We start from the raw sequence: 17,889 nt of genomic DNA on the forward strand, positions 1-17,889 counted from the left end.
AACCACTGCGAACCATGTGTCCAAATTTGGTTTCAAGCCTGGAGATTTAGTACCGTCTCAACTGAGTAGGCAAAACGATATCTTATGGTGTTGGTTGATCATATTAATTGTAGATGAGTACCAGGAGTGTGTGGCAAAGAAATAAAAATGAAAATAATGATAGTAGTAATAATAATTTGAGTATACAATAATAAAGAGGCCGGATGGAACAGACTCACTAATAATTGTTTTCTTCAAAATAGCTCGTCGTTGGCCCAGGTCAGCGAGTAAACAACAATCCAACCACGACTGTCCAGGGGTCTTCTTCCGAACCGTTCTCACTTATGGATTCCGAAGATAGTCTGAAATGTTGTGGTACCAGAGTTAGCACATGGGACTCGCGAATGACCGCTGTTAGCTCGAGCGAAATAGGAAGGGAAAGTAGAAGCCCATGGCTACGTTTGTATTGCGTGAAATTGTACAAGTGCGCATTTTTTAGTATTTCGTATTCAAACAAGAAAACGGTCATGTAATTGACAAAATAGGTAATGTTATAATGAAAGCAAAAGAAAGGTACAAAACACCGCAAACACCAAGAAATTCGAATTTTTGATATCCTACCTGTTCCAGCACAACCACAGATAAGTGTTTTATTACGCGGCCGATGTTGGATTTCAGTAGACCATTATCTGTGGTATTTAAAATGCAGAAGAAAAGCTCCACCTTGGTTGACATAGCGGCTCCTAATCTATTTTGCTCACAAACGCCGCCCTATTTGCCATATCCAACTGGTGGGAGACCCACCAAATTTTCGGTTGTTAAGTTACACCGTTGAGTTGCGGCTCCTCTCACACAAAACTAATGCGATTTTGCAGTTTCCATTCGTCGGTTGTTTTTTGTTGACTTTGTTAATTCTCCATTCCGCCAATCTACGAATCTTTAATGTGTATCCCACCCAGCCTTCCCACTTTGCACGATCAAACTCATATGAGTAAACGCAAACGACAAGAGCAAACTCGACCCTGGAAGATTGGAGGAAAGCCTCCATTCCATGTGTATTAATATGTAAATACATGGAGTTTTCTAGTGAATTCTGCTTAATTGGACAATTTTCTATGGAGGAAAATGTTGGTGAAAGACAGTTTCTGCCGTCTTCTGGCGAAGTAATGGTTGAGCAGTACCGTATCTTAATTTTAAACCAAGAAAGTATGGTAAACGTGGGTCATCAGTTCCAAGATTTGAACCTGAATTCCCTTAGCAAATAATGATAGCGAAAATATCTTCTCTAAATAATGTACGTGCGAACTGTAGAGAAAACATGAAAGGCGATTTCGGATATCAGGATCGAGAGAGAGCGCATTTTTATGAGGCCTTATCTTGGTCGACTAGCCCACGACTTAAGGGCTTATCACATAATTGATTAGGCGAGATTTTTGCTTAGGTATGAAGGCCTCACGGTAATAGTAGAACATGTGAACACAGACTTCTGTTTCTCCAGATTTGGTTGCGCAACATACTTAACGGCTTTACCCATAAGAACCAGTCCATTATATTCTGACAGCTGTCTCTTTACAGTTAGGCCTTTGAACAAAGAATAGTGGTGAAGAACCTAATGGCCCTCCTGTACATGTTTGGAAACCCTGGCACCATATCAGATATTAAAACCAGGATTTCTGTTAACAGATGTACTCCTGTGACACGTCGAACTTCTTTTGACAACATCAGACTTGGCGCCATACATTCTCCATAAAATGGGACGGACAAACAGAGAACTGCTACTATCAACGCTCCCTTTATTTCTTTTTGGGTAATTTTACATCCTCCACTCCGGAATATGAGTATCATCCTTTTTATAACGGGAATGAGACCGACGTTCTGATGCAACTAACTGCATCTCAATGAATCATCTTTATTTTCTACTTCATCTGCCTGACTAGGAATTTTCCAAACGCGCCAAAACTTGTTCACTACTTTCACTATTTCATTATTACCGCTTGGCACAGTTTAACATATTTTTCGAACTTTCCATTCAAATCACGTGTAAGAAGAAGATATGCATGCATTTTTGGCTGCATAGTGTAAAGATGGAGCAAAACGTCGCCCCAAACAGTATCTTCTTTCGCAAAATCACACGTCCTTATTGCATTTTTAGATACTAATTAGGGTCGTTTGGGAACGTTTAGGTATTGTGCACATAGTTTCCTTTAAAAAACGAGCCTACGCGTACGCAAATTAGAACGTTTTATCCGTATATAAACTACAAGTGAGACAGTTAGCTGAGGATTCAAGGTTGATTTCATGCAAAGTTGATGCAAACTTTTGGTGGTAGACCAAGCTAACTCGTATAGGTAACCGGAACCAGTCCTAGTGACGGCAGCATACAGAAAAATCCTTCACTAACGGGAAAACTCTTCAAGCTTTTACTCAGATCCAGCCTTTCAATCGAACCCAGCAAATCTCCGAACTGCATAGCTGAGTATTGCACTTAGTCGGTTATTTTTCTACCGGACAGTAATGACTTTGGCTAGACTATTCGCGATATATCAAAAGGGGCTCTGAGACCTATCGAAAGACCACGAAGCTCAGGTTTGCAGCCAGTAATTAAAGGTCTGGGTGAAGTAGGCGAAATCCGTATTAGCAACAGTTTTTAAGCTTCTCGCTTCGGGTCACTTTACCATAAGTCGATGAAATAGTTACAAGTAAGCGGAACTGTCCTACTGGAGATTGTTCTGAACGGTATGTAAGGAAATAGCAGGTCTCGGACACATGAGATAGTTATCCACGACTTAAGTGCATCAAACTCCATCTGAAACGAAGCCCAACTACACCAGATATCAACGCTGTTTTTGGGGGAATGAGCCCCAGGAGTTTTGTAGAACCTTTCTAGGCACTGATTGTTGTTTCTCAATGGAAACTATCTGCGCGGCACTGTTTGGTTTTGCCTTGTAGTATGATGTCTAAAAATTGAAGCCAACAAGGGTCATGCACGTGAGTTGTATGAACAACATAAGCTAGCCAGCGATCGTTACCACAAGCAAGGGTCTGTGGCGAGTTTTCACACAATCATGAGAAATATTCAGTAAGCAATACAACTCGCCAAAATATGGCCTGCAGTGTTTAGTCTGTCTCAAGATAATACCATGGCGAACAAAATGCACACGGTGGATTCGGCAACTGGAACGGATTGAGTGTTGGATTAGGACGATAGTTTGTAAGGTTAGAATTGGTGTTTGTGTGTATTTTGGAGTGGGTGATGTTGTTGGTGAGGGTGTTGATTTTGGTGAGNAGCAGGTCTCGGACACATGAGATAGTTATCCACGACTTAAGTGCATCAAACTCCATCTGAAACGAAGCCCAACTACACCAGATATCAACGCTGTTTTTGGGGGAATGAGCCCCAGGAGTTTTGTAGAACCTTTCTAGGCACTGATTGTTGTTTCTCAATGGAAACTATCTGCGCGGCACTGTTTGGTTTTGCCTTGTAGTATGATGTCTAAAAATTGAAGCCAACAAGGGTCATGCACGTGAGTTGTATGAACAACATAAGCTAGCCAGCGATCGTTACCACAAGCAAGGGTCTGTGGCGAGTTTTCACACAATCATGAGAAATATTCAGTAAGCAATACAACTCGCCAAAATATGGCCTGCAGTGTTTAGTCTGTCTCAAGATAATACCATGGCGAACAAAATGCACTAGGAGCATTTCTGCTTTGTCTTACCCACGTCATCCACAAAGAACTTATCTCCATGTTTCTCCGTAGACTTCACTGGGCACCCAGGCAATAGAGAACAAGCAGATAAGTCAAAACAGTTGTCAAAGTGTACATATTCAACAGTGTATTACTCATAAAAAAGTGAGTGTTTTGATGGTCTATGTGGCAACCTCCAGTTCATCCCGTTTCAGAACCAGTGGCGACAAAACTTGCAGAAGTGAGAGGCGCTCGTGCGTCATCAAGACGGCATACTACGAAGTTTTGGTTGATCATCAGCACTTTGAGTGGATAACGCATTCATAGTTTATCTACTGGCACACTGGAACTGACTAACACAATACGTCGGCGACAGGGAAGTTTTTTACCGACAAAAAAGTTGGGTGGAACCAACAGGACACATGATTAGGCGAGCAGCGTCCACGATAAAGTGGACCTGCCTTCTTAGAAGAGAGCTTGAAGAACACTTAGATAACGCTTACAAGTGAACCTTCTGGAAGTGTAAAAATGCTCAAAGGGACAAGTTTTCTGCTTATGTAAACACACTTGCAAGGTAAGTAATATGGGATGCAGTTTACACATCCACTTAAGAATACCTAAATTCACGTACACTTGTATTGTGTTCAACCATGCAATGAGTCCAAACGTTTTAGGGTTGAAAATAGAGTGGCTTTGCAAATGGTTATCGCCTGTAACTGATTTCCAAAGGTAAAAATAGTTGTCACCAGGACTGGTGGCTGTCGAGACATTATATTCACCAAATTAGAAGAGGAGAACTTACCAAACAAGTTCCAACAAGTTCAAGATTCCTTCCGTAAGTGGTATTCAGGAGGAAGTGCTTCTTTAAATAGGAACATTATTGTCTATTACATCTGTTTACACTTGGTGGCCTGTGTATCGTATTTTTGGGCTTGTGCAGACATAATACACTAGTCATAAAGTTGCCGAAAGCTCTTGGACAGTTGACCAATGTAGCCCTCACCAGATAGGTGCAGTCCCCGAGTTCCCGTCAAATTTATCTTCTACTTGAACCAGATTGCAAGAACCTCGACTTGTACATCCATCTACATACCGATTTTGTTTTGACGGGAGGCTCACCTTGAGCCCAGCCGAATTTGGATATGTTGCAGCAAACAGCTTCATGCTTAAGTTGGCACGATATTCTGGATATCCTTTTACAGTGTATAGAAGCAATACATCACCCATAGGGTTAGTGAAAGTTCTTCGACGGCCCATGATCTGTTCCATAAATGACAGATTCAGCCTCCTATGAAGACCAAAGTGGTGTACAAATGAGTGTATTAGTGGAATACTCTCTGAATTATTTTTCGTTCCAGAGTAGTGACTGACTTCAGAACACTCATTAACACTCATTCCACGTTTTACAGGATTTTTCGGAACTCTTGATCATAATTTAGGTTCCGCAAGTTTTTTGGAGTAAAGGCTTTTGCTATTGAAGGGACAAGGTATACTTTATCTACAAATATCGCTAACTGAATGCCACTGCTCTGGCCACACACGATAAATACAGAGACAGTTAACAGCAATTAGCCAGTGGCGCACTACTAAACTGCAGATTTTCTCGGCACACACAGATCGATAAATTTTCAGAGTTCTTCACCTGCATGACACTAAAGAAACATTCCATAAATCGACAGCACACGTTAAGGGTCAAGTTCTCGCACTTTCCTCATTCTGAGCCCAGGCTGTTATCGGTTACTAGTAATTTATCGTGTGCTCATCAGGTACGAAGAGAGTGTGCGTTTGAGTGGTCAACTATAGGTGCAGTGCAATTGGTTCGTGTCGGCGTTAAACTGGAAAACTGACTGGACGGTCAGCTATGTGTTGAGCATCTGCTTGTTATATATTACGCACCAAGAGAACTGAAGAGAATTTCTAACAATGCAGGCTCGCCTCATAGTGGCAATACTGGTCATTGTGGGCGCGGTGTTTGGGGCAGTGCACATTGCACTATCCCTCTATTCAGCTGTGGATAAAAACTGGGTGCAGTTTACCGTCCCAAGTGACTTGTATGATGAAAAAGTCATGGAAACACAAAACCGCCGCCGTGGATTACTTGTGGAATGTGTGGATGGCAAAGGTTAGTCACAACACTATCACTTTATTACGTTAGGTGTTCTGATAAAGTTTGAGCATCAAAGCCTTATGGTTCAGATGTTTGGTGTTCAAATTAGATTCAGGTAGAAATATAAATTGAATGTATACAAATTACGTAATGACACTAATCGGTTGAATTAAAGCTTTGTCCTATCACTGTAGAAGGGTTTAGAAAATTACTAGTAGAACTTTTTAAGAAATGACGCTTCCAAGCTTTTGTCACTTTCATTTACATGTTAGACGTCAGTGGTGACATTGTGTGAGTTCATATCCACGTTAAAGTACGACTGACAAGTTTTGTCAATAGGTAGTCAATCAGTAAACAAGAGTGGTTACGTACGAGAAGACACGCAAGACCAAATAACACTCATGGGTGAGCTCGTTGGTCATTTAAAATGTGCCCTTATGGGTCCGTCTCTGGATAACAGAGTAGACGTACTGCGCTCGCTCTCTATATTAGATGACTTGATTTCAGGTTCATGCACGGCCAAAATATACATTTTCAGCAGACCTTTCATCCAGTCAAACTTTACTGGAAAGAGGAGAAGCACTGTACAGCTGTCTCCCATCATCAACAGCGCGCATCTCACGAAGATTAAAGAGCTTCGTGACTGAAGGATGAGTGTTGCTATGCCCTGTCTATTGGAGAGCTAATTACATTGCTGATCAGCCGCTCGTGATCAAACGATTAGGTTTTCAATTACTGGCTGGGAAGATGAGGTCCAAAACCATCTGAGTTTCATGAAATGTGCACTGCTGATGATTCCTAACAAGAGTGGAACAGCTGAGTAAGGCTTCTGGGTTTTTCAGCAGAGACTACCTTCACTGACGAGATGAAATCCCTATTGTTCTTTATTAAATCTCTTCACCACCCCAGTATACATTATTGGTGAGCTCTGTTAGGGACAGGAATGGAATCCAATGCTTCCTATCGTGAGACACATTTATGGGACCAATTGTACTGTCCAGGTAAGGGGATCGTCGGTACTGATTCGAATAATCTCGCAACTAGACGGCCAACACTATTTATAAAGCGGCCGAAGACACTTCGACATCTCACAACCAGTCTCGCCATACTTGGAGCTCATCGGTAGAAACATTTCCAGGGTTCCAGCCTACTTTATCTTCCACACAAACACCGAATTCTACGCAGTTGGTGAAGTACGCTCATTTGCACGTTGAATCGGTGCTAACGAAATGCTCAGATGAATACCACCTGAATCTCCCACTTATGAGTAGTGTGTACCGTAAAAAACACATTACAATAGCTCGCTTGTCGTACAAAGCGAAACGTGAGGCGGATTTGGTGCACTACATTCATTCGAAGCGTACTACGAAAGAGTGTTTTAGCCGAATCTCCACTTAACACTAGCTCAAAGTCTTTTCTGTCGATCTCTCAGTTGGTTACATGTAATTTGGAATGTGGTATGGAGAAGAACTGCGTGAAATAGGTATGACTCCAACACCACAGCCATTTCTGTCTCTTATAGTAGAGGGAGAACTGATTATGTGTACCTCAGAATAAAAGCTATCAGTTAGCTTGCCCATAAGGACTAATATCTGTGTATCACGCCGTAATGGTATGAGCCGATTTCATTGGCAAAACGACCCCGACCACGACTGAGCAGAAGTACTCGTTTGAAACCGGTTGCTTACGAAGACCACACCGCGGATTTTACAGTTTCCGGTGGAAATGTAAAGTTCTCGAAAAAGTGGTAGTTTACTGGTGTTTATGTCATCGGCTATAAAGTTAAGAGGAGATGAGCCATTTAGATGGTGAACAAGCATGAAGTACGAGTCAGCGAGTGCATTGATTCATAAGTAGTGAGTAAGTGAACAAACGCTTGTGCATTGGTTGTTACTCAGTAGCTGTTCGCCGAGCTTGGCAATCAACTTACTGGTATCCCGTCACCAAACGAGGGGATATCGGTGTGCAGTTGGGTAGGTGGGTAACCCACCCAACCAATAAGCTCACCAGATCTACTAATATTTCGATGCGTTTGTACTGCATGTGGTAAGAGCCTGCATTCGTGAAGGGAATTAGCTTAGCTTGTCGGGGGACAATAGTAGCAACTAAACAGCGAAACTATTCTTGTAGAGTAAGTGCCACAGCAGCAGAGCCACTCACACAGGCGCAAGCCAGAGTTCCTATTTGACTATAATCTTCAAGGTTACAGTCTGACTTTAGTCCACTGGGTAAGGAAAATCGAAAATAAGTTGTAGTTTCGTATAAAGCAGCTCTAATCTGCTCTTCGTCGTTCTGTAGTCTCAGCTTTCACATTGTAAGGTAACGCGGTACCGATTTCGAAAAGCCACGGAACACCGTGACGACAACTCCGTGGTCTATTTTTTACAAATGAAACTAAAACCGTGGTTAAAAATGAGAAATCCGGGTGAATGCGTGAATAATGGATAAGACGAAATACTCAGGACAGCATCATTGAAAAAAAAGTGAGAAAACGCTATTGTGACCTTAGATGCGAACTTTTCTATAACATTCCTGTCGTCCACCATACCATTCAGCTAATAAGTACATTTGGCCAAATCCAAGGGTAAAAGAACTCGTTTTTACGTCGTTGTCAAGTTTGTTCACCATTCGCTAAATTATCCATAATCTCCTCCATCCATTTCAGACTACTGCCATTACCTGGAGGGTTTGGCAGACCAGGGAACCTATCCACATTCCAGCGATATCCTTCGTAAGTGAGCGTTACGGGTGTTTTGAATTTTGTTGAATACGTTTGAGCTTCCATTGAGCGTTCCTTGCTAACTTGAGGCACCACATAACAGTGGTTTCTATTTCCGGTCATCTTATTGGCTAACGTCTATCATGCTTAGATGGTACACCTGGTCTGAATGAAATCAACGTGTAAGTTTTCCATTCTGTAAAACCATATGAGCGGATGTTCAGCACGGGGACCGACAACTAAATTGGAGGTGCCTCTGTGGGGTCCCAACCCCGGGTTGTCCAAGTGGCAATTCACGATCCCAAAAATTTGGGCCACCAACTATCAAAAGCTGCTGGTTCAGACATCAAGTAAACATAATACGAAGTGGCCATTTGGAACTCTAGTCTGACAAGAACAAAGCTGTTTTCTATCCACAAACTTTTTCGATCTTCAAGTTAAGTCGCCTGAGCAGTGCTTACGATACTGAATTGGTCCCCAGTGCACCTGAGTGTGGTTGACTTATGATGGAATGACATAACTCATATTTTCACGCTTATTGTTAGACATTTCCACTACTGTAGATGAGCCTCTTCAATATCAGAATAATCGAATTTTATCTTGGTGTACTTTTGAGTTGCGGAGTTACATTACTTTGAAGCATAAAGAGTTGAAAATCACTGAATTTTCTCACCGAAATCTGGGTGGAGTGACTCGCGGTGATTGGGTAACCCACAAAATCCCCTTGAGCATTGTAGAAGTCTGATTGTCAAAATGATTGAACAGGGAATCGAAATCGGACATTTCTACTCAAGTGCAAAAAATACAATCTGCTCAGTCCAATATGAAAGTATAAAACGTAAGGGGACTTATCACCCTAAGCCTGCACACCAGCATTTTATGAGAAAAAAACCAGCAATAACCTTTGAATTCTATGTGCCTGCGTCTATCCTGATGGCGCAAATTCCGTTCAGAGTTAGCAACCTCGGCAAAGAAAGGGAAAAGTAGAACTTCAACCGGACTCCAAGATGAAAGGTCAGGCCTGTAAACTGAACAAAAACCAAAGGATTAGAGTCTCCGAATAGTATCTCTGACTTTTGGGTGACCAGGTACCTGTCTACACCAATCACAAAGCAACACAACCATTTAAGTAATCCCGTTCAAAAATTATACAGCTCTTTTTCTTGTGAGAGTAGAACCGGCACAAAATGACCTTATCGCTTCGCGTATGTCAAAGTGAGAAACCTCTCTATACTATGTATTTCCCATCGTTTCTAAACTCTGAGCTGGTATTCACATGACCTCGTAAATCGCCGTGGGGTGTGAATCAGAAATAGCTCTTTGTAGTTTGCCATACTTTACCATTTTTCATTACTAATTTTTGAAACCTTCCGTGTACGTAGCCCCTTGGGCACCTGAACCCGAAAAGCGTTAAGAGTAGACAATAGTTAATCATGTGCATTTGGACAAAGTAATATTCCGCAGGCAGACGGTCATACCACATCGGCAAGATCAAGAACCTAACGAGTGGAAATCTGGATCGCGTTACTCATTCTGTTTCGTATTGACAACAACAGATTAAACTTTGGGTTACTGTTCTGTTGATAAATCCAGTCCCGCAATCTCTGTCCATCGGGATCCTAGCGAAGTTCTTGAGACGGTGATTTTGTATCACGGGAAGGCACGGGGTGAAGTGATGGGGTGAACAGTCGACAGTTAGATGTTTCGGAGCTTCTTTTATATGGAAATCGGCGCCTGTTATTAGTCAAAGTGTATTCGAATCTAACATATGGTAGTGTACCCCTATTTAGCATTCTAATTCCTCTAGCCTGAAGTCGGGAAACGGTGCAGTGATTCAGTGCTACCACACTACTTGACCAGGTGATGGAAAAGATAAGTGTTCTGTGATTTGATGCCCTAGACTTTGATACGAGTGTCTTAAAATTTTGTCATTAATTGGCCCTTATTTGTTCCGGTGTGTGAACACCCAGGTGCAATCTCTTCACACTTCAGATAACGGCGAGTTAATCACGAATCAGGTTTTTGAAAGTGACATATGGGTATTGTGATCTCCATTTGTAGGATTTCACAAGATAAACGGTTTCGGAGTATGAAAATTCGAAACTAAACAGGATGCGCATCAATGTAAAACTGGCAGTCGATTCTTTGCGTTGGATCAACATTAAGATCTTTTGTGCTTGGTTTTCAGATAGGAAAATACGCACCGCATTTCTCCAGGGAGCTCGATTGCGTGAAATTTTATCACGCAATGAAGAACAAGTCGGTAACTAGCTATTTCCTTCATATTGGGTATCGTCAGGAGTGAAATCAAGAGGGGCGAGCTATTCGGATTACAGGTCCTAATTACTGGGACCACACCATAAGTGAGCAAAGAAAATATCTTCGTCGATGTCCGACGTAAACGTTCCTTCGTTCTACGTTGGTCACCGACCACCTAATTCACAATTAAACAACAATTAGAGGAATCAATGCTTAATTTCAAAAGTTGGATGTCTACTTTCGCAAGAAGTTACCGCCCAACAGTGATGCAGCGGACATCCAGTCTAAGGAGTATCGTCCTGGGTGACACCTGTAAGACAGATAAAAGGCTCGGAAAGAGAAAAGCTCATCTCTCGGAAGACAGACTCGATTTTACTGAATACTCCATACTTTGACGGTTACTTCTTATTAGGTTTGGGTTACATCCCACAAGGAGGTGTTGAAATGGTCTAAAACAAGAAGACAAGGTAATCGAAAAACAATGAAAAAACGTGCATATTAACAGCAATCTTCCAGAAACACATGATTTGTCATTGCCGGAGTGCCAAAAGGAATCACTTTGCGAATTAACGCACATTCCTCTTTGTCACACCGCACTTCTACAAGTTTTATTTTTCACTGTTGTGGTGCAGTCAACCTCACGGTTTACGGTGAAGAACGGAACGCGGTAACACGCATGTGATTTCTTTGAAGAAACCACTCTATCTGTGATCTGATTCTAACCAAAGCGGCTAACTGATTGTTACGCTCCGAATCAGAACATAGGTAGCAATTTTGTTCCACAGGTGTTGAAGATGAACCAGCAAACTCACTTTTCCAGGGCTGTGGAAAGACTGTAAAGTTTCGAATTTGGACTAGATTTGATAAAAGTTTTTAGGTCCCCAAATAAATTCACACAAAGACAATACTAGACAATACTAGATACAATTTAATCCTGGAAAGGTTAACTCAATGCTTTCAACAGAGTTTCGCATCGTGAACCCTTTTGACAACATCACAGAACGTGATTCCTAGTTTAAAGTTTTTTCTGACCAAAAGTGATCTTCTTACTCAGCTTAAACATCCTCATCAATATATATATAATATATGACTGGCTTCACTTACAGGACGAAGTTTCCACAAAAACATGAGAATGATGTTTTGAGAGGACGTAACGCATATTGTCCAAAAAGATACTGTACTATGATGAAGAATATTGCGCTTTTTATTTTGAAAAAAATTTGAGTGGTCTCAATGTTAGATCCAGAGAGTACGAAAAAGTACTTGAAAGGACACACCGTGTTTCATTTTTAACATCCATATAGCATTCAGAACCGACGGAAGAAATTCACACTTGAATCCTTACTCGGAATAGTCGGGTAAACAGTTAGCAAGTTGGTATCTTCGAAATATGGTACCTCAGCCCTCTTCCCGAACCCCTGAAATTCCCGCTTGAGTGGGGAGACTTACACTCATCGGCATTGATGGTTCTTTATTTTCAGTTGAGTGTACATTTCGCTGAACGACAATCGTTGTAAAAACAATACGTTTTTTTCGCCTGCCAGGTTTACGCTCCACAGCTCCAGCATTGGCCTACAGTTCGATAATTCTTGCAGCCCTCGCATACACGCTTGGTGGCATAGCATTTGCCATTTTCCGCAACAAACCAAGACGTCGGCAGATTCTTCTGCTATTTTTCGGAGTTTTCGCCTGGATTGCAGGTAACTAGCAGAGATCCTGATGGCTAGTAGTTGATTTTTGCCCAATTTTCCGCCGTTTGAATAATCCAGTCTGGCAAGCAAGTTCAAACACTAATAATGCGAATACAGTTAGCCGAAAGGTCTTCCCGTCTGCTGTCGACGGACCGACTAATAAGTTGGTGAACACCTACTATACGATAGCATACAAAACCGTACGGCATGATACCATTCTAATAAGTTTGGAGTTATTTAATCCTTCTAAGTGGCTAGCAAGAATTCAACTGTTCAAGGTAAATTGAACGGGGCGTTAAGGGTGCAGTTGTCCAGATAAACAGTATTCTAGAAGCACAGTATTATACAAACTTGAAGGTAAGCTGTCTTTCTATGCATGCACGTGAAAAACGCTGTTCACTACTTGCTCTTGCACGTACTGACCCCCGCTAAAAAAGGGACCCCAGGATCTAAAAGCACAGAGCGAACGGGTTTTTCCTGTTCCATTTCTTCCGGAAGCACAGAAAAATTTTGCACACGAACCCCATAAAAGATCACCAACAGTCTTGTTTGGTGCCTCTAACTAGAGATCTTCTGAAAGGTGACTAAAACTAAGGCATTTCAGGATGGTGTGCCAAACCTAGTGTTGTGCCGCCACCCTACAGACAGTGATCCTAATGTTCAGCGTGTACTCAACATCCTGGAGCTCTTTGGGGAATCTTACCTGATGCGCGATTCGTGACTTGCTTGGTTGACATTTCCAAAAACAGTCGAACATAATTTTCTTAATTGTTTTTGTTGTCTCATATCATTTTGATAAGTTTCGCAATCATTAATGAGATGGTATAAGACAGACTATTCAGAAGGGCTTTTATCAGAACGCCAATCAGATAGAATGTGTCACTTCCTTGGATCACATTCGACAATGTCTTTGGCTCATTATTGTTAGCAGAAAAACTACACATGAGGTCTGTTGTGTGACGGAAAACTGTCTGGGCATTACTTGTGCTGTCACGTCATCAAGACGTGCCAACATTAGTCCTGCTGGATCTCACAGAAAGCCAAGTGCAACTAAAGTATACACGTTTTCTGAAGCTGAAGTTTACCCTACCTGTTACTGAGATTCGATATCGAGGTAAATGCATATTTTTGGAATCCTGGCTCATAATAAATCACTGCATCGTATTCCACCATGTGTCATTTAGTGGAATTGCTTTACTCTTTTTGTGTTTTCTTTTATGTAGCAATCCTGATGTTCTGCTGTGTCATTGTGTTTCTGGAACTTCGTAACCAGGAGGCTCACAAATTCGACCACTCGTTACCCACGATACGCAGTAGCTGGTCACGCGTAAGTTCTATTTTTTCATCCAGAAAATTAACCTTACGTTAAGCGGCACATTACCGGTCACACTGGTCATAGAGTTGTAAAACATGTAATTACACCCTTCAAAATGACGGTCCAACTGTGAACATAATCGACGGCTTGGTCGTGTGATATTGCTTTCTGGTAAGCTGTTTCATAATAACCGAAGAGGCTCGGAATCCCGCATTTAATGTGTGTTCACCCTCGAACGGAGTTGTACCAAATCTCCCGCTACGAATGAGTACAAAAGAAGACACTCTGTGAACTGAGGACCATTCGGGGTTGTCGGGTGACTAGCATCGCTGCAGTAACTAGGATTCATAGACCAATCGACTTAGAGCCTGACTGGATCAAGAGACAAAGCACTGCTCGAGATAGTTCAGTGGTTGGGGCGCCAGCCTACGAACCGGAAGGTTTGTGGCTCGAGTCCGACCTTTTCATCTCGAATTCTCCTGTCTAGGCTTGGGCAACCTGGCAGCAACCCATCCCTTGTGCTTCTTGCGGGCGGCATGGCAGCAAGTCACTGTAAGGGTGATACTTTTATCTTATTAGTCAGAATAGTGATGGACAGTTTTTCATAGGTGCCGCTCACCTGCCCTTCGACCTCTGCCTAGAAACGTTTTCAAAGGAGTTGATTTGGTTAATATATACCCAGAATGAGGAACTGAGTTGAAAAGTGAAAGCGTGCAATGGAATAAGCTCTTGCACATTCTTAGACCAGCAACTGCAGCGTATGTCATTAGTTGAAATACTTCTTTGCTGGAGCTCAAAATCACAGAAAAAAATCTTCAGTCCCATTCATCGGTTTGAATGATCCCTGTGTTCATGAATTCTGGCTACTGCAGTCAAGATGTGGTCCAGCTGCGAAGAGCTGAACCACACGAAGGCTCTCCTCATTGTTGGAACACACTAGGTGTGCGCAGAAGAATCGGACAAGTGACTCTTTAGTTAGCATTTTCTACACCACATACCACACTGAAATGCGTGGCACTCATGCCTTTAATCCACTCCGTCACGTTCGGTCGTTCTTGGGGCCAATTGTGATACGTGAGCTAAACGACCACGTTTTATCCAGAACCCCCACCTCACAGATGGATAAGTGAAGCAAGCAGAAATTCGCTGTTGGGGCGTCCAGTCAAGTTGTTGAAATATGTCCTCGTCCGTTGCGCTAGAAATGTACAATCACTCTTAATTTCCCAGACTGTCCTGCACATTAGTGTATCAAAACCGTTGACGTACAGTGGTTGAAGCTGTGCTGCCATGTGACTTGCTACTCATGTCGCTTGGTATCATACAAACAACCACTAACCATGTGTACAGTGGTTGTGGCTGCCTACCAGGTTTGAACCGCTTAATTGGTCTCAATAACCCAACAGCAAGTAATGCCTACTAACACACTAATTAGTATGGTTCATGTCGTGGGATTTTTGAGCGAATTTCATGTGCATCTAATGTGCAGACACTCAACCATCTCAACAGAGTGAGACTCGGAAACTGTGCACAGGGAACGTGCAAGGTTGCGCGCACTGTGAAAGCACACACCCACTTGCTTGTTAATTTTACTTACCTTTATTTTGATCACGAGGTATCTTCAAAATAACCTTTTATCCTATCAAGATATCTCAAATGAACAAGCTAGATTACTTGAAGCATTTTCGGTTTGAATGACGTACGCCATGTGCATCGAGGGGAATGCGTGATTGCGGTGGTTCGAAAGACGTCAAGGTTCCGCTGTGCTACGTAACAATCATCGGAACGTATTTCGTTAGCCTGGAAAGTATTTTCATGCCGCTCTTAAGCACGGACCGTTGCGCGCACCTTGATAACTTGAGGAAACATAGATACACATTTCATCAATACATACCGCCAATTGTGGCAAAGAGTTGCATGGAGTTTTTGAGATGCAATGTTCGGAGTACATCGATCTAGTCTCTGGCTTCAAGACCATGGTCTCATACTATTGTTCAACTTATTCGTCATTATCTTTCTTTATGTGCTATCTCAAGGCCGGAGTAACCAGCATATCTATTGTCGGACCAAAATCCTGTGGTTGATTTTGAACACATTATCCTACAACTGCAACCAAATGGATTTACACTAAATGTTACATATTCTGTGTAAAATCTGTAGTACTTCCAGAAACCGTTCATAGAGAGAAACTCTACGAAAGTATACCTAGAAAAACTTGAGTTAAGTCAACTTTCATACACCGATTAAGGTTTCCTCAGGACGTATAATGATATTTGTCACCAGACTACAAAAGATTATGCAGATGTACAATACAGCAAGAAGACAAAGGCTGCGGGATGTCGATGGGTCACTTCTAACCTTCTATTAAAAACCACTAATTTTACATCAAAAATAGGGATAAATAGCGACAAAGAAACTGAACGTAGTCAGTCGCACGGTGGACTACTAAAGTCCGATCCTTTAGACCATCGCAATCTGATATCTTGTGTCAGAGTCTTTTGTGCACACAATGTGGTTAGGTATTGATTGATCAACATGACCTCATTGAAAACTAACAATTTCAAGTTGAATTTGTGTAGTAAAATTCTGACGACGGAGTCAGATCAACTCTGTACCCAGTGAATAGAATGTCTGTTGGACGAGGCAGGTTTTCGGGCCTAAACTTGCAGGCCAGTCGATTTGTCACCTGACTTGACTTACAAGGTAAATGTTTTGAGCTGCGTCCGCCAGTAAGCACGCCGCTAATGCTACGATAGATTCAAACCCTGATATTCTTGAAAGGAGAGTTCTACGAACGGAGGCCGAAGCTGCTCTTTATGGGTGCAGGGTGATACCAAGCCACAGTTACAAATCCGTTTGTTAGGCCATTATAAAACAAAAAAGAAGCAGGCTTTATGAATGCAAGCATATACACAATTTCACATTACAAACAAATTCAGCAAAAAGCGGATAGGATTTCAGATGAATTTCTAAGGAGGAGGCTGTACAGCTTTTCTGAAAAGCCTATGTGAAACAGGCTCTCCTGCCTCCTCACCGAACATCTTCAGGTCAGCCGGAAAAATCTGAAATTCAGAGCCTGAGATACGAATCTTGAGGGCTCCTAGATGACACTGGAAAATAGTATATTCTTCCTTCATCTTTAAGTACTGAAACCCACGTGGTTATTGTAGGATACTGTGCGTTATTTGAAACGGTTCTCGAGCACCTGTTCTCTACGGCTCCATCGAATTACGTTTTACTTGATGAGTAGATTTACAAGCTGGTCTAGTTATATTAAAATGACCCATGTTTTGCCAGGACATTGGTGATGACTGTTATGAGTTTGGTTTTCGTAGCGGGTGTACACAATGAGTGTTCGGACTGTAATATTCGCGTCAGACAGACTACATGGCAGTTTGTGGGGACAGGGTGGGATGGATTACCACCTGGTATGGTCGAACAGCCTACGTCATCATCAGCAAATCTATTTTGTGAAATATCAACCCTGGTCTCGGGTTTGATCAACAGATACACATGTAAGACAGTATTTCACAGGTACTCCGGACAAAATTGTCTCGACGAAAAACCCAGAAATGGCTAGTAATCTGATTAAACGTAACCCACAGCGCAGTACAGTCTGACTGAAAGCATTTGGTGTGTGAAGATGGAGACGTGAGTTCCATCTCCGCAAGTACTAGCAGCTCTGAGTATCCGTAGAAGACAGTGGAATCGGGCATCTTCCGGATTACATGCTTTCAGGGCAGTTTTATGCAGACGTTTTTGCAGCGAGTGGGTGAGACTGGTTACAAAGGATGCCACCGTGAAGTTTGATCGAACACCTAGGGAGGACATTTTTCATGTACTTTCCGCATTGATATCCAAAACTGAACGCATTTATGCGCTTCATGCTTGTGAATATATCATGGTTATGTACATGGTCTAAAAAGAGCATTGAGTCCCCCTCTACCCACAGCAATTCAGTGACTAGAGATGGATTTTTTTCAATGAGGCGTCATCCCGGAACATGAAAAAAATCCACGAGTTCCTTTGCGGAAACCGGAAAAGCTTATGAGTAGTTTAGATAGGGTTACAATAGCAGACAGCTATCCGAAAACCGACCTGGATGCTAACAGCGGCGGTATGCCATTGAATCA

At 42.1% G+C, this 17,889-nt stretch overlaps 1 protein-coding gene across 1 annotated transcript in view; it reads left to right on the top strand.

The window, feature by feature from the left end:
• Positions 1-5,591: 5,591 nt before the first annotated feature.
• T265_04771 (hypothetical protein) overlaps positions 5,592-17,889 on the top strand; it is a gene marked incomplete at both ends in the record, with an annotated part of 15,919 nt that continues 3,621 nt past the window's right edge. Inside the window, 3 exons of the mRNA XM_009169596.1 lie at positions 5,592-5,790; positions 8,441-8,506; positions 12,298-12,453. Coding sequence (XP_009167860.1) covers positions 5,592-5,790; positions 8,441-8,506; positions 12,298-12,453 — 421 coding nt within the window. The remainder of the gene's footprint in view (positions 5,791-8,440; positions 8,507-12,297; positions 12,454-17,889) is intronic.

This window comes from Opisthorchis viverrini (genome assembly GCF_000715545.1).
Source record: "Opisthorchis viverrini unplaced genomic scaffold opera_v5_82, whole genome shotgun sequence".
Classification (NCBI taxonomy): Eukaryota; Metazoa; Platyhelminthes; class Trematoda; order Opisthorchiida; family Opisthorchiidae; genus Opisthorchis; species Opisthorchis viverrini.